The sequence below is a fragment of the Leopardus geoffroyi genome, chromosome D2, assembly GCF_018350155.1.
Source record: "Leopardus geoffroyi isolate Oge1 chromosome D2, O.geoffroyi_Oge1_pat1.0, whole genome shotgun sequence".
Taxonomy (NCBI): Eukaryota; Metazoa; Chordata; class Mammalia; order Carnivora; family Felidae; genus Leopardus; species Leopardus geoffroyi.
In genome coordinates, this window is record NC_059334.1 from 78581080 (window position 1) to 78598937 (window position 17858).

General features: G+C 52.5%; 1 protein-coding gene across 1 annotated transcript in view; it reads left to right on the forward strand.

The window, feature by feature from the left end:
* Positions 1-17858, forward strand: part of TACC2 (transforming acidic coiled-coil containing protein 2) — a 214718-nt gene that overhangs the window by 89695 nt on the left and 107165 nt on the right. The window contains 1 exon segment of the mRNA XM_045439735.1: positions 14856-14981. Coding sequence (XP_045295691.1) covers positions 14856-14981 — 126 coding nt within the window.

Below are 17858 nucleotides of genomic sequence, written 5' to 3' on the forward strand. Positions count from 1 at the left end.
CGCTTTCCCCAGGAGGCACTGGCTGCGGGCAGGAAAGAGGCGAAGCACGCATTTGTGGCCCCTGCTGGCAGAGGAGTGTGTCTGCGGGGCGGCCGGCGGGTCCCGGGAGTGTGCCCGGGAGGCTCGCTCCGGCGCTGAGACCGCTCGGGGTGCGCGCCCGCGGCCGGGGTCCCCGCCCAGGGTCGAGGTCTCCGCCCGCGGTCGGAGTGCGCGCGCGTGGCCGGGTCCTCGCCCGCGGTTGGGGTGCGTGCCCGGGGCCGCGGTCCCCGCCCATAGGTGGAGTCCCCGCTTGCAGTTGGGGTCCGGGACCGGGGTCAGCGCCCGCAGTGGGGTCCCCGCCGGTGACCCGGCTGTGCGCCACCCCCGCGGGGGCTCCTCCCGAGTTCGAGCGTTGCCACCCGGTCGCGCGGGGTCACCCCCGGCGGGCCACGGCGGCGCGTGGATTAGCCATAAAACTGCACTGCATTTCCTCCGAGTTGGGGACTTTTAAATTCTCGAATAGTTACGTCAGCGGGGCCGAGCGCACTTCAGGGCTCCGGCGAGCACGTGACCCGCGGAGCTTCCCTCGGGCGTCCTTGACTCCCGGGCCCCCGCGGCGTGAGTCTTCCTTGGCCTCTGGACGTCCTCCAAAGGCGACTGCGAGAGTCCTGATTCCCCGCACTGGCCGAGGGCGCTTTCTGCAGCACGCTGTTGCCTTGGAGCTCAGGCCGTGCTCGTTGTCCGTCTCAGTGGTGGTCTTTCCTTAAAATGGCATCATCATCGTCATCGTCAGAGGGTTATCCTTGTTGTTCTTATCTGCTAGCTCTGCCAGATGCTGGGACAGGACCTTGTGGCGATGGGTTAAATACAACCGAGATAGTGCGAGAAAGGGTGACTCCAGGCAAGGGTGGACTGGGGAGGTGGAAATAGGAGCTCAGTGTCAGGAAGGGCCCCCCCAGGGGGCTCAGTTGCCGCTGAGACAGTGTGCAGGGGTGGGGGGTGGGGTTTACCGCCTTCCCAAGCCTCTTACCAGCCCGGTACTGGAGATTCAAGGGTCCTGGTGCTGTTTTCTGTCTTATGCCAGAAGAGGGCGGAGATTTGTTAGAAGGCAAAGAACTCTGTGTTCTTCTTTCTCTGGGATTCTCTATGAGGCCACATTTCAAAAGCTGTTTTCATTGTAGTATTTGGAAGTGACTTTGGAAATGTCTGGGGCCATGTCCCGAGGCTGGGTTTCATCTGTGGTTTCGTCCATTCCTAATCACTTAACATGTTTCAGAGTCGAGTCTTCACGATTGTTTTCAGGGGCCCTGTTGAAGTTGGTGTAGCTGGAACTGGAAGGAAGGGTTTGCTGGGGATTGGGGAGTAGACTACGACAGCCGACAGCCGTGGACTTTGATCAGGAGCTCAGGCTGTGAGGTCTTGGAGAGAATAGGACCGGTTGTGCTGGGCAGGTGAGTCCCCTGGGGCTCCTGCTCACAGGCTCTGCCCTGGGCTCAGGCATTCTCCTCGGAGGAGAGCGGGAGCAGGAAATAGGTCAGGAGCTGCCCTCCTTGTGTAGATGCCATGGCCGGACTCTCGGGTGCCCGGTGCGTCCTCTTCGTCTCGTGTATTGTTGCTAGTCCCTCATTGCAAGTTACTTGCCGAGCCTCAGGTAGGCCAGGCACCCTAGAGCCCGACCCACCGCAGGCTTCACCCGCTTATGGAGATCCACTGAGCAAATGCGCCCCGTCTGGGAAACCTGGACAGAAGCTGCTCCCGGTCCCTCTGTTCACCTCCTTCCTCTTTGTCTCTAAGTTTGAGCCCTTAACATTGATTATAGCTGGAGGGAAACTGGGAGATCCAAGTTGCATTTTACAGGTGCCCAAAGGGAAAGTCGGACAAGTCCAGAGTCACATGCGAAGGCGGGACTCAAACCCAGGACCCCAGACACCTGGCGCGGTGTGCCTTCAGCCAAGTCCTGCGGCCTCTTTGGTCTCATCCTGCTTCGTACTGTGGTTATTTATGTTTGTCATTTCTGTAGAGACAGACACTGCTCGAGGGAGGACCTGCCTAGTTTGTAGTACACCCTGCAGGAGTGACACGGGCCTGGAAAGGGGGGGGGGGGCGGTCAGTGGTGGTTGAAGTGAGTAAGACACAGCCCCTGCTTTCAAGGAGCAGTGTGTGTGTGAGAGCGAGATACTCCTGAACATACATGCACTGGTCAGGCTTTACGAGGAGGCTAGTGCCCAGTAGGGGATGTCTGGAAATGTACGAGGGTGTTTTGCTTGTCACTGTGACCAGAGAGGCCACCACTGATATCTCTCTGGTGAGGGTCTGGGATGCTGTGCATGGGATATTCCTGTACAACCAAAAACTGTCTCGTCCACAATGCCAATAGAACCCCCTAGAGAGGACCCTGCAAGGGTCAAGGGTTTGGGGAATTGGGAGAGACCAATTCTACTAGAAGATGCATGATGGGGGTCTATGGGCTTTTGAGGCCCCAGGCTGCAGGTGTAGATGAGGCTGGGAGAGACCGAGGGCTGAGTTTAGAGCACGTGTGTGTGTGTGTGTGTGTGTGTGTGTGTTCTTTGGAGATTCGGTTCCACAGCCAAAAGCAAATGGTTCGTGGATGAACTGTGGTTTGGGTTTACAGGCCCTGGTACCTTTTGCACAATCAGGAGAAGGTCTAGGAGGCTGGTGATCGAGTCTCTGACTCTCCCCTCGCAGAGGAGCAAAGCGAAGAAGGAGAAGGCTGCAGAACTGGGTGCCCTGGTCTCGCCCACTGTGACGCATGTGAAATCTGGCTCAGTGGCTGGGTTTTGTCTCCCTGTCCCTCGCCGAGGTCACAGTCCTTTGTCTATAACCTCAATAATCATTTCCACAGCAACTCACTGGGATGACAGAGTGGCCCAAGGGTTACGGAACCGTTCAGGACAAAGGAAAAGGCATGAAAAAAAGAAGACCCGGGGAAACAAAGCTCCCAGTTTAGAGACTGAGCTCCTATATTTGAGTCTCTGCCCCACTCTCGCCAACTGTGTGCCCTCGGGCAGGTCACTAACCGTTTCTGAGTCCCCATTTCCGTCTCCTCGTGGTGGGGACACATACTCCTGCCCGCCTGGCTCCATGGAACTGTGGGGGCAAGTGCCATCACGTGCCCGCAAATACCTGGCAAACTGTGACGTGCTGTGCAAACAGGAATTCCTGGTTCTGTTTCTCACCTGGTTATGATTCAGTCCCTAATACCTCCAAGAGCTGATTTTTATTGTTATTATTTTTATTTTATTTATTTTTTAAAGGTTTATTTATTTGAGAGGGAGGAGAGAGAGAGGGAGTGGGCGAGCACAAGCGGTGGAGGGGCAGAGGGAGGGAGAGAGAATATCAAGCAGGCTGTGCGATGTCAGCACGGAGCCCGTGGTGAGGCTTGAGCCCACGAATTGTGAGATCGCAACCTAAGCCACAATCAAGAGCCGATGCTCAACCGACTGAGCCATGCAGGCGGCCCTCCGAGAGCTTAGTTTTACTCTTAGGATTTTTAGGTGGGAATGAGACGGTGTGCTAGTCAATATCGTTCTCTTATTTGGAAGCCGCTCCGCTAGCCTCCGGTTTTGTCTGTCCTCCCGTTTCATTGGTCATTTCTATTTTGCCCAGAAAACAAGTAAAAATAACAGAATAGGAAACTCACTTCAGCTCTGCCCACAGAGAGCAAATCTGGGGAGAAAAATGGAAAGAAAAAGCAGCTGCTGCATGGGCCCATATGCAGGTGTGGCTGTTTCCAGCCGCCCTCATCCCCCTCCCTGTGCACCTGTGGCCACGTGGGCCCCCCCCCCCCCGCCACCATCTGTGTCATTTACAGCCATGGCTTCTGGCCAGCAGTCCCAGCTTCCAGCTCCCGAAGGCAGGGGCTTGTTTCACATCATGATGGTTCCCCCAACGGGAGCCCCGTTCCAAAGAGAAGAGGCTATAAGAGGTTGGCTCGTGTCGGCATCAGGAACATCTTCTCCTTCCATCTTTTATCCTTCTGACTCTCGGCTTCCCATGGCTGCCTGCCCTCCAGCTGCCTCCTTCCTGCTAAAAAAGGAGAAGGTTCGGTATCTTGCGTGTGCCTTCAATGCAGCTCGCCCAGGAACCTGCATTCGACAGCTCCCTGCGTCGAGCTCCCAGGGTATCTGGCAGTCAGCCATGTGCCAGGGTCTCCCTCATCGAGGGCTGACCAGACCCCGCCTCATGTCTCCCGCCCTCCCCTCTGGAACTGCGGGTAGATGCCTTTGTTCCTTGCAGAGGGTCTAGGCTTCACTGCATTCTGTGTGCGTAGGGAGAGCTGTCCCGGGTATTTGTGCTACTTGTGTGGTTTTGGAACCAGGGGGAAAGCAATCTGTGACCGTCAGAAGAAACTGAGGCTTCGGCAAGGTTTACAAACACCAACAGGTAAACTTTGGTCTTGTCTGTGTAAAAACACTCAAGGCATTCGTTCAAACTCCGGCGTGCGAGCTGAGATGCCAGCCCTTACGCTCGAAGAAATTAGAGAGGAAGCCGGCCCTGGTCTGAATTAAGTGGCAGCGAGGGCACTCTGGTGGCAGCAGCTGATAACATCTCTCTGTTGTTGCTACTTTCCATGCAAACATATCGTCAGCAAATATCTATTGAGCCCCTGTGATGTGATTGACACCATGCTTTACACATGCTTCGTGCTCTTATCTCTTTCAACAGTCTTTTCAAGTTATACAATTTGTCCCCATTTCACAGGGTCAGAGACTGAGGCTCCAAGAGGTTAACAGACTTGCCCAGGGCCAACATGGCTAGTAAATGGCAGAGCTGGACTCAGGCTCAGATCTGCCCTCTCCAGAGCCTGGGCCGTCTGGTACTTAGACCCGCTACCCACCTACCCGCCCTGTGGATGACTCAGTTTGATTTCTGTGCCAGTGTTCTGGTGGAAATGAGTTTGGCTCCATGCACTGGCTTTCGGGAGAAGTAGGCACCCTGGGCCGGGACCTTGACCCCAGAAGTGCTGGCCCGTTTGGCAGGTGTCTTGTCTCGGCCTTGTCCCTTTGATTCAGGGGACAACTGCATCATCATTCCCCTGAGTGTGTGGCTTTTCCCGGCACCTGGGTGGGATAAGTTCATTGTCTCTTGAAAAGAACAGTGGGCACCGCCTCCTTGCCTCGTCCTCCTGGAATGACTTCCTCCCCTTTGGCTTGTCATCAACCCCCGTTCTTGCGCCCATTAACCCCAAGGGGTGTGGGAATGGCAGCCCGATTTTAAGGCATGATTAAGTTGTAGACGAGAAAAACGTCTCCTTCCGCGCCTCCTCCCTACCACCAGGCCTCCTGGGAGCTGGAGCCTTGAGTCACCAGGTCACTCCCTCCCTCCCGTCCTTAAGTCCTAACCAGGAACCTGGCCCCTGGCCAACGGGGCACTGTCCAGGCCTTCTCCCAAGCCAGGCCAGGGACTGAACCTCTGGAGCCTCAGGGTTTGCAGGTCAGAAAATCACTGGGCTGGAAGGGAGCCGAGACGACGAACTGTCCAAACCTCCTCTTCTGGAGGGGGTGCCCACAGCCCGGGGAGGGAAAGGGTTCCCCAGCTCACCTGTGCCGGCTGCTCACCTGTTTTCCTGGGGGAGGCAGACCCCGCCCAGCAGCTTTTCTGTCACTGTTCACGGCTCATCCTGGAGAGAGATGCTGCTTGGGGCCGCGCGACCCGTCTGCCCGCGAGGCCTGGGGTCAGAGCAACCAGGATGGTGCTCAGCTCAGGGTGGCTTTGGGTAGAGTGACTTCCCTGCCCAGAGGCTCCATTTGCTCTTGGTGAAATGGGCTGTCGCGTTGCTTCAAGTGACAAATGGCCTGTATAGTGCCTGGCACACAGTGGATGTTCATGAACATTGATTCCCTTTGCTGCCACCTGGATTCCTTCCCGTCCCATGACGTGTGCTGGCGTTCACACGGAGCCAGGGGTTTGTGCGGTGTGCCCACACCTGGGGGCACACACCTGGGCAGGGGAGGGGGGGGGCGTGCGGACTGGGACTGCAACAAAGCGCTTCCTTCCGGGGTGTTCTGTGGGGAAGGCCGTGCCCCCTGTTGTGTTTGTATTCATGATGCAGAGCGCATCCCAGGTGCCGGGTCCTTTGCCAGAGAAAAGTTCTGTGACTGGGCTCCACCCTCGCCACTCCCTGTTCAGACAGGGGCCAGCCACTGCCTGCTTTGGCAGATGGGGAAACTGAGGCTCTGAGGAGTCTTTCCGCAAGGTCACACAGCTCTTTGTTGCTGGAGTGGGTCCAGCTCCTGCCTTCTGGCCCCACTCTGGCCTCCTGCCACCTGCCCCGGGGGAAGTGGGGGAGGGGCCTTACTCATCAGCAGAGGCCCAGAGCCTTCCTTTCAGGGAGCGTGCCACAAATGTTCGACCCCTTAAAAATTTGGCCCCCAAATATGAAAAGCACAGCTCATAACTGAAACGGACAAATGTTCAATTTCGTGTGTCTATAAAGTGTTGCGTAGTATGACCCACGTCATTGGAGCTCATTTACCTCTTCGATGCCGCTGGCTTGCCTCCCTGTGGCTCTGTCTCTAGTGGCCCCTCCCCCCCCCCAGCCCCACCCCGTTGGCCCTGCCACCCCAGGGGCCTCCACGTGCAGCTGAACTGTGACACGCCCGCTGGAGGAAGGACCTGGGACACAGCGTGGGCTCCTGTCATGGGGACAGGCTCAGCAGCAGAAGGCCTGCGTTCTCGCCACTGTGTCCCTTTGCCAAGTTACTTCGTTCCTTGAGCCTCAGTCTCCTTTTGTAGAAAAGAAGTTTTCTGCCAGCTGCATAGGGGTGATGGAGAATCACAAAACACAGCCTTTGGGGAAAGTCTCAGGTGCCGTACAAATATAAGTAGCTGTGTATTTTCTCAAGTTGTTTTTGAAGATGTTTAGTATTTTTTTTTTTTTTAACCGAAGGCTAAATCTTTAGATTGCTGGACTTTCGTATCGGGGAGTAGAAAATCTCTCTTCTCCCTGACGTGGGCTCTAGGATCTCACAGGCAAGTTGCTTTGCTTGGAGTCGTGTGCGAAATTCTGCCTGTTCCTAGTTCGAGCCAGGCCCCCCACGCTGTGGGGTTGCCCGGATCCTGTGCTTTGGGACTTGGGCTCAAATTCTGACCACTCTTCACCCCTTCTAAGGGCTGGATGAGCGAGCGTGTGCATAGTTCTTCCCTCCGTGGCAGATAAAAGCACTTAACAATGCTCTCTTATGACTATTGTCATTATCAAGCCTTTGATTGTAATTACTTAAATTTGTTACAACATTTAGTACACGCTAAAATACTGTCGTCGGCAGTAGGAACAGTGCCGTTGAGACCTTGGGCAGGCCCCTCATCTGTCAGGGTCGGCTTCCTCCTCTGCTCCCGGGCACGGTGGGACTCTGGTTTTAGGAATCCTATTATCTATTCAGCCCCACTCCTGTACCTGGCCTTCAGGATTGCCAGGTCATATCCTTCTCACCTCATCGTTTCCCAGATCAGAAAAAGGACAAGTCGTTCTCCATAGGGGCTGAAAAAAGAAAGCAAAGCATTGCTTGTCCTGAGCAGGTGCCAGGACCACAGAGCCGGATACCTGTGAGCACAATTTCTCAGGCTAAAGCCGAAGCAGAGCACAGGTGTATCCTGCCCCTCAGGCCAGAGGACGAAGGTTTCGTCTCCAAATGCCAACGGGGAGATCCGCAAAGGATGCGCTTGTGTGCTCCATATGTTATGTGCCGTGGCTGTGGCGCCTGGCCTTCGCCAGCTGGGTCATGCCCGGCGCGCAACGGGCCAACAGCTCGTGAAGATGTGAGATTCCAGAAGATTCCATTTTGCTGATTGACGACCGGCTTTGCTTCTCTTTCTGAAACAGGAGTGAGCAGATGTGAGCCGCAGGGGGCTCTGTTTCAGCTGTGTTGGTGAGAGCTGCGTCGACGTTTTCCGGAGCGCAGCGCACGGCGTCGAGGGGGCCTTGCCCTGAGCTTGGGTGCTGCCTGGTCCTGTTATGACCTATCTGTTACTCTCTCTGTATTAGAAAAAAGGAAAGGTAGCACATCAAAACCACATTTGTTTTCTTTCAAGGCTTTCTTTCAATGCTTATTTATTTATTTGGAGAGATTGAGAGAGAGAGCTGGGGAGGGGCAGGGAGAGAGACTCCGAAGCAGATTCCGAGCTGTCGGTTCAAAGCCTGACGTGGGGCTTGATCTCGGGAACCGCGAGATCACGACCTGAGCGGAAATCAAGAGTCAGACGCTTAACTGACTGAGCCACCCAGGTGCCCCAGAATATTCTTTTAAACTGAACAGCTGACTTCACTGAAAGGTAAGTCTTAAGTAGATAATAGTACAGTAGGTCTAAGGTATTAAGTACAAGGTGTGAAGTTACTAACGTGGTTTCCAGCCAATTAGATATTCAGAATCCAAATCACTTTTGATTTCTCCCTGTGGCACCCGCACATGCCTGGTGCTGGGCAGACGTCACGAAGCCTGTGGCACGGCGGGCCCCAGCTCCTCTGCAGGTGCCAGGGTTCCATCCAACGTTGACCCGGCACCTGAACTGCTCTGCGGCCTTGCTTGCATTTCTTCTCCCTTCGACATATTCCCCACGCTGGTACATAGCGCCACCTCCCGAATATTCTGCTGCGGGGCACCTGGGTGGCTCAGTCGGTTGGGCCGAATATTCTGCTCCCCTGCTCGTAAATCTCGGATGCTCCCCATCGCCCCCCAGCCAGCAGATTCTTGGCCCGACTTTTGAGGCCTTCTCCAAGCTGGCCTGGGTCCCGGCTGCCCAGATGAGCGTCCACGGCTCCCCTTCTGGGCGGCCCCATCACTTGCCACGGTGTGTCCTCTAGGACCCAAACTGAGTCCCGGGACACTGGGGTGTGGCCGTTTGCCCGCGTGCCTTTGCCCAAGTAGTTGTCGTTACTGAAATAATTTTCAACTTACGGAAAAGCCACAAGAAAAGTAGAAAACTCCCATATTCCCGTTGCCCGGATGCCTCCGTTGTTGACGCTTCACCACATGTGCTTGGTCACTCCCCTGTATTAGCCTGTCTCTTTTTCTGGATCATTCGAGAGCCAGGTGCAGACACGACTCTGCCACCCTCCAAAATACAAACCAAAATAGACACTCCAGTGTTTGCCTTCCCCGGAGCAAGGACGCTCCAGCATCACGCCAATGCAGCCATCCAACTGGGAAATAGATGTGCTGTGTGACCGTATCACCCAGGCGTCAGGACCCATTCAGACTCACCAGCTCGGCCCCTTTTCCATCTGATCCCGAATTCAGTCCAAAAGCATGTGTCCTACTCGACGTAAGCTTGCGGACTCTCTTCAGTCTGGGAGAATTCCTCAGTCTCCCCTTGTCTTTCATGACCTTGAAGAGTACGGGTCTTTCATTCTGGAAAAATCCAACCTGTGTCTATCCATAGTTTTCTCATGACCAGACTCTGGCTGGCCGTTCTGGTCAGTCATCCCACGGAAGTGATGCTGTGCTCTTCCCAGGGGGGGGTCATGTCCCAGAGCACAGTGTGATGGCCGTCCCTCCGCCAGGGATGGTGATCCTGGTTGATGCCTGGCCAAGTTGGTGCCCACCAGGTTTCTCCACCAGTAAGTGGATCCAAGAGCACACGATATCCTTTATTTATTTAAACCACCCGCCTGCCTTAGCGACCTTTGATGGCTGCCCGAATTGACCACCCCCCAGATGGTTCTGCAATGGTGACTTCGCTTCCATCATTTCTCCTACGCTTTTGACAAGTTGCCCTTGTATTGGAGAGAGGAACTTTTCCTTCTCCCCTTTTGTGCATCTGTTTGTGTCTTTGTATCTGTGTGAACTTGTGGATTATTACTTTACTGGATGGGTTAGAACCCATTAGTATTGGTATTTTTTTATGACCGAATACTCCCAGATTTGGCCAGCGGCAGCCCCTTGGAGGTGATTCTTAACGTCCTTTTGACCTCTCTGGGCAGAGGGAGCTGGGAAGTAGAGGTATGTGTATGTGAGTGCACACACACACACACACACACACACACACACACACCCACCCACACACACACACACACACACACACTGCTACACCCAGTTCTGTGTTTATCTCATGCCTCTGATTGCAACACTGCTCGAGAGTGCTTTAGAGCCTAATCACCTTTTGTATACGCAAATGCTCTGTGAGAACCTGGCTCCCATTACCCTTGATGTGGTTCTTTTTCTGCTGCTCTCCCTGTCCCTTCTCCTGTGACCTTCCTTGACCTGTCCGAGGGAAGGGAAAGGAAGCTTAGTGGCTTTCCTTCCAAACCATCCGAGAGAGAGAGAGAGAGAGAAGAGGGAGAAGATTCTCTTTTTAATCCAGAAACCCTTTTGCACTCGTCTGTCTGCTAAGCACTTTGCTTGCCCCATTCCAGATCGCCCCACCTGAGAGAACCCTGGTTTTCAACCACAGTTTGTTCTGTTACCACCCTTCCCGGTTCTCTTTATTTTAGACTTTGAACTCCCCGTGCTCTTGATCGGCCTGTCAACTCCGGAGTGTGCGATCCCCATTTCCTTTTGACACTGCTCTGCTGAGGCATGATTGACACATAAAAAGCTGTGCATTTTGAATGTCCGCGACTCGCTGAGTTTGGGGATGAGAACACGCCTGTGAGAGCTTCATCACCATCAAGACGTAAACGTGTCCATCATCTCCCAAAGTTTCCTTCCACTCCCGCTATTAGTATTAATTATTGTTATTATCTAGTGATCCCCATTGGATTCAGCCCGGGGCCCTTCTCAGGGCACAGGTCCCTCGCGTGTGCGTAGAGCTGAGGTGCAGGCCTTTTAGACCAGAATGTGACCGTCTTCCTTTCTGAAGCAGAGTCCTCTCTGCCTCAGTGTCTAAAGGGCGGGTGACTCATGGCCCTCCGGAGGAGCACTTGTTGAGGCCAGGGCCCCTCCCTGACATTCCAGCGGGAAATCAACCCTTTGCTGGCCTGACTAAATTTATAGTGGGCTGGTCCTGGCAGCTGGGGACAGCAGCTGGTGGTTAAAATCTCTGACAGATTTTTTTTTTTCCCTCCGAAAAATGTTTCGGTCACTCTAGTCCGAGCACCACCACGGGGAGAACTTAGAAGCCATTTATAGCCTCTTGCAGTTGGCCCAAGAAAAGCTGCTTCGTGAGAATCCCTCCACTTCCCCAGAAGCCAGCTCTCCCCCATTCTCAGCCATCCGGAACATAAGTGGGTCACTAGGAAGACACAAAGGCCTCGGAGCTGCTGGTACAATGTGAATTTGACAAATTTTTTTTTTTTTTTTTTTTAGTAATTTCTTGTGGTTCAAGCTAATGTATGTATGTGTATACACACATACACTTTTATTTTAAAATTATTATAATTGTGTTGTACAGGAGGTTTATAAACCTGTATCAGTGCCTATTAACTCTTGATCTACACACTATTCTAACACCCCGAGCTATGTGTCTTAGTCTGCACATGAGAAGCAGAGAACTGAAGGCGTAAAGTAGAGGAGAGTCAGGTGGGTTAGCAGAGGTGCTGGCTGACGGCCTGCGAGTGAGGGGCGAGGCTGAGTTGGGAGAGTCCTTGGTGACTGTGCAGCCCAGGGCCTTTGCTTTTACAGATGGAGCAGTCACCTGGCTGAGATCCCAAGGTGGGGCCGGTCTAGAATCCAGCCCTCTTGACTTCATGTACAATTGTGCTTTTAGTGCCCCGGCATACTTCCTCACTGACATCATAGTGACTCAAGATGTTGATTGTGTGTCATCGAGAAAACATTTCATTATGTTCGAGATTCTCTGTTCAGAAAAATCGGAGAAGTGTCCGATAGGCTTTGAAACATAATTCCTCCCAAAGAGTTAAAGTAACAATGCCATCCCACAGAATATGCAGACAGATATCTCTTCCTCACCAGATCCTCCACTGGAACCTTCATTTTCCCCAGTGGTGCCTGACGAGCGAGGCGTGGCTGCGTTTGTGCCTTGGGACGAGGCCGGCAAGCCCGTGGAAAATGTCAACACAAAAGTGGGGACTTGACTCTGATTGTCCCATCGCTTCAAACTTTCGCTGAGTTACGTACAAGCCAAAGTTGCTCCCTGGCACTTGAAACTGTCCTTAAATATGTTTTCTTATTTATTTTGCTTGTAAAAGCCGTGCATAGTCAGCACAGAACTAGAAAACAGAGACAAGTTCAACGGGAAAAAATACTCATGGGGCACCTGGCTGGCACAGTCCATGGAGCAGGGGATTCTTGATCTCAGGGTTGTGAGTTCAAGCCTCACATTGGGCATAGAGATGACTTAAAACCATAAAAAAAAACCCCACTCATAATTGTACTACTGAAAGAGAATTACTATTAACACCTTGGCACATCTTGCTTGGTGCTTGTTCACTCTGCTGCACGTTTCCTGCGTGTGTGTTTGTACATACGTGTACATATCTACATGTATACACATGGATATATAAACACTGATATACACGTGCACATGAGATCTGGATCGTGCTACTGACATATTTATTTATTTACTTATTTATTTTAAGAGGCAGAAAGAGAGAGGGAGAGAGAGAATCTTAAGCTGGCTCTGCGCTGTCAGGACTGAGCCCGATGCAGGGCTCAGTCCCACGAAGCATGAGATCATGACCTGAGCCAAAGTCAAGACTCAGATGCTCAACCAACTGAGCCTCCCAGGCGCCCCCATGCTACTGACAGTTTTAAAAACATTTCTTTAGTTAGTGATGGACGTAATTACCTCTAGGGATGTGGAGATCTACCTTATTTTTTTAAACAGCTGCCAATAAGTCTGTTCTCCAGCTTTGCCTTAATATGATTAACTCTCTCCTACTGTGGGACGTTTTGGTTGTTTCCCATTTTTTTGTTTTGTTTTGGGGGGCGGGTTTGCTATTATGGTCACAGATGTGATCAGCATCTTTGTTCAAACCCTTAATCATCGTATCATCGTAAAATAAATTCTTGGAAGTACAGTGGCTGTGTGGAAGGGAACAAAGTCTTTTCTGGCTTTCCGTGTGTATTGCCAAAGCTCCTGGGTGATGTTTTTCCATTCAGGTTTTTTTAATTTTTATTATTTTTATTTTTTCTTTATGACTTTGGAAAGTCGCTAATGCCTGTATTTTAGGATTCTCTGAATTGTGATCCAGAATCCCCGCCATCGTCCCGCCTCCAAGCTGGCTCCTTCCTTTTCCCCTTGTACCCGTTTCTCTCTGACTCCTTGGGCCTGGTCACAGGGCTCCGAGATCGAGTTCTGGGGGATTTGGAACGGTGGGTGGGAACCGTGGAGGAAGAAGGGAATGTCACAAGGTCCATGGGAATAAATAGTAAGGTGTGGTCATGGGCATGTGCTGGTCTCATCACATTTAAAACATAGTTTCAGGAAATTCACCCTGGGCCCCCCTGCCTCTCATTCATTTCAGTGCCAAAGACAGCACTTTGTGGCAGAGCCTTGGATAGAAGTTTGGGGCTGATTCCTTGGCTTAGGATCTAGTTCCAGTCCCTTGACCTGGCCTTGGGACCTGGCTCCCGTCCACCCCTCCCCTTCCCAGTCTCCGCCATCCACACTCCCACCACACTGACCTTCCCAGTCTCTGTCATCCACACTCCCGCCACACTGACCTTGTGTGTTCATTGCTCTAGAATGCCCGACTCCTTCCTGGTTCGGCGCTTTCAGATATGTGGCGGCAGACCCTCTGTCTTTCTCTGACTCTTCAACCTTTGGGACACGGCCTAGAGTGGTGGTTAAAAACCTTGCCCCTCGAGTCAGGCTTGGGTTTATATCCTGCTTCTGCCCCTTACCAGCTGTGCAACCAGGGACAAGTTATTCAGCCTCTCTGCGCCTTAGTTCCCCTATCTGTAAAAACCCCATTACCATGAGGTTAATGATGGTACCCACCTCACAGGGTTGTCGTGAAGATCATATGTGGTGATATCTAGGAGGACTTAGACTGGCAGTTCCTGGCACACAGTACACGTTAGTGAACATTCATTATCGCCGAGCTGACCGGGTGGCCTCACCCTACCCCCTAAACAAGGAAATGTTCCCTGTCTCCCGGCTGGGACCTCCTGGCTTTATCTCACACAGCCTTCTGTATCTTTCCTTCTTGGTGGTGACTGCGATTGGTACTAAACAAGCATTTCAAGAAATGTCTGACTCTTGCCTAAGACTGTAAACTCCATGAGGACGGGGCCCGCCTCTTCCTCGTTTACGACGCAAGAGTCAGGCTGCAATCCGTGCCTGCTCACGGAACAAAAGTGAGGGCCCTGCTCCTCACTGCCCAGAGCCAAGTTCATCAGACCTCCGTGATGAACTAGGAAGATGTACCCAATTATGGAAGGGGGTTCCCAGCAGAGTGAGCTGTTGTGTTGGCCAGACTGTGACGGTGACCTGTGTCCCTCTGCACTTTCAAAGCCCGCTGCTCTTGGAGGCTGTCTGGTATCCACCTTCTCAGTGGATGAAGGGCCAGTGCGGTTTTTAAAAGTTTCTAAGGCATATAGTTCAAAACTTAAAAAGAAAAAACAAGCAAACAAAACCGATTAAATGAATTACTAGGAAATGGAAACGATACCCGGCCAGGATTTCTCGTTCCTGAGCACTATTGACACTCTGGGCCAGATCATTCTTTGTGGTGGGGCTGTCCTGGGCATTGTAGGATGTTTAGCAGCGTCCTGACTTTTATTATTAGATCCACAGACAAAATTACTCTATCAAGTCGCCCTGCAGGCTTCTAAAGACTCAGTTTCTGTGTTTTCTCCTCCTGGGCCAGCGCCACCTGTGGGCCACACTTGGAGTAGCAGCAGATCCTTCTGGAAAGGGCCTGCTGGGGGTCCAGATAAACTGTGCTGTTCAAACACATTGAAAACTTCAAGGAACATTTCTGAGCCTGGGCTTTTTTCCTCTCCTCTCCCTAGGTCACCTGTAGCGGATGATGTCATCCAGCCAGCTGCCCTCGAGGACCTTGAAAACCCACTGTTAGCCGCCTCTCCCCACCAGGGTGAAGCCATCAGCCAGGTCTCCGGGGACCTGACAGCCCAGAGGTACCGTGGGGGCTGGGCCTGCGTCTGGTGGTGGGACCCCGGGGCCCAGTCTCTGAGGCTGCCTCCCTCCACTCCCTTCCCCTCCCTTGAACGCCACCCCTACATAGGTTTGCATGCCTCTGCTGCACAGGGCTGGGGACTCTTCTTGGGGCCTTAGGGACCTAAGGGGACACCAAGAAGACCCCGCCCCAATGAGCGAGTTAGAGATCTGTTCCCTTGTGATCTTCAGGGGCCCCTATTGAAAATAGAAGTCCTCTGGGAGAGAGGACGTGCTATTCATACCTCTCCAAGGAATGACTCAGTTGACTGCCTCTGACCTCCCAGGACACGAGCTGGGTTAGCAGAGAGCTGTGGTCAGAGCAGAGGGGAGCCAGCAGCACCATGGGGAAAGGGACCGGGTCCTTGTGCCTTTGCTTGGCAGACGGGTTTTGCCGGGGTGGGGGTGGGGGTGGGGCGGGGGTTCTTCCCTCACCTGCACTATGTGCCTCGGCCACCCCACAGCAATCGCAGATGTCCAGGTGCACTGGACACTTGATTTCCCCACTGGCACTTGATTTCCAACAGGCTTGCCCAGCATCAGCCTCAGGACTTGGCTCGGATGCCAGTACACACACACACACACACACACACACACACACACACACACACGCACGCACCCCTATCTCTCTCTATACACATGCTCCTCCCCACCCCCCCATATATATACATATAGGTTTATTTAATACACACACACACACACACACACGCTTCCATTTTTGAGATTTAATTCACATATGACGTTGCATAAGTTTAAGGTGTTATATACACAGAGGTTTTAATTTATGTTTATATCAGTAAAGCAGCCCCAGTGTGTGACCCCGCAAGGCAGCAGGGAGAGCGTGCTGAACAGGCGCTCCCATGGACCCCGAGCTGGGAAGCTGGTGGGGCACACCCATCCATCCAACCCTCCCCCACCCCCCGGCCATTTTATAGGAGGGACCCAGAGGGGCAAGCGGAAGCTCTCTGAGCGCTGGATGCAGGGCGACTTGGCTGTGTGGTTCTGTGGCTCCCAGAAGAGCTCACGTGTCTTTGGGTCTTGTCCGTGTTTCTGAAGTTCCCTCCCGGCCCTGAGACCGTATTTTATTTTTTTTCATTTTTATTTGTTTTTTAATATTTTTTAATGTTTATTTAGACAGAGGAGAGAGGCAGAGTGCAAGCAGAGGAGGGGCAGAGAGAGACAGAGACAGAATCGGAAGCAGGCCCCAGGCTCTGAGCTGTCAGCACAGAGCCCAATGTGGGGCTCGAACTCACAGACCGCGAGATCATGACCTGAGCCGAAGTCAGATGCTTAAGACTGAGCCACCCAGACGCCCCCCTGAGACTGTATTTTAAATGATTTGTCCCAGACCACACAGTAGGCAGTGATAACTGCTCTTAAAGCTTGCTCTGAAGGCCCCTTCTGTGCCCCAGGCACCGCACTTGAATATGTCACATTGAGTGTCTCTGTAAATCCTCCAAATACCCCTAGGAGGTGAGGGGTTCTCTTAGGAACCCCTTAGCCATTTTACGTATGAGCAGACTGAGGCTCGGGTCCGTTAACGTGTTCAAGGACACATAGCTGGAGAGTGGTGGAACTGGGTTTCCAAGCAGGTCCTGCTGGCCTGCCAGCCTGTGTTCGGCTGCGGGGAGAGCCAGTTTCCGCCTCCCACAGTGCACGGGGTTCCGCCTACATCACTGGCCCCTTTCAAGTCCAAGGAAGATGACGCACTGGAGGGCTGTGTCACCTCTGACCGTGACCAAGAGTGATCACAGGATGCAGGAAGGAACCAGTGGTCAAGTACAGATTTTATCTGTGCTGAGAACTTGGCCAGCTTTCTGGCTTTATTTCCCAGTAGAACGGTGCAGGTAGAGTTCAATGAGCAACTTTGGTGCCTGGCCAGCGTTATTGAACATTTGTCTGGGGTCTCATTTTCTTGGTTTTACTGGAAATCAGTAGAAAAGAGGCAGTGCTGATAGGAGCAAGGGTTGGTCTGGCTTTGGTCACCAGCTGCTTCCACAGAATACTCATTATTCACTGATTCCATATTTGTGAATTTGCCCCTTCCTAAGATTTATTTGTAACCCCAAGATCAACGCTCATGGCTTGTGGTCATTTGTGAACATGTGCAGAGCAGCAAAAATCTGAGCTGCCTGGGGCCCTTGTTCCCAGCGGGGGTGGAGGAAGACGCCCTGTCTTCTTACTGTAGCTCTCTTACTAGAAACAGGTGTCTGCATGGTATATTTAGGGCCATAGCTTTTGTAATTTTGTGCTTTTTCGTTCATGATCTTGCTGCTTAAAATGGCCCCCAAGGGGGGCGCCTGGGTGGCTCAGTCGGTGAAGCGTCTGACTTCGGCTCAGGTCATGATCTCACGGTCTATGAGTTTGAGCCCACATCGGGCTCTGTGCTGATGGCTCAGAGCCTGGAGCCTGCTTCAGATTCCCTGTCTCCCGCTCTCTCTGCCCCTCCCCTGCTCACGCTATGTCTGTCTCTCTCTCAAAAATAAAAAAGATTAAAAAAAATTTTTTTAATGGCCCCCAAGGTAGTGCTGAAGTGCTGTGAAGCATATTTAAGTGCAAGAAGGCTGTGGTATGCCTTCCGTAGAAAATATTCATGTTAGATAAGCTTCATTCATGTTAGATGAGCTTCATTGAGGTGTGAGTTATAATGCTGTTGGCTATAAATTCAATGTTAATGAATCCATGATATCTATTAAATAAGATGTTTTCACACAGAAATGCACAGAAAACAAGGTTACGTAGTGATGGGTTGACAAAAATGTTGTGACCAGGGGCTTAGAGGAACCTAACCCAGCTTACCTGCTGGGAAGGGTGGTTCACAGTTCAGCTCCTGGAACAAC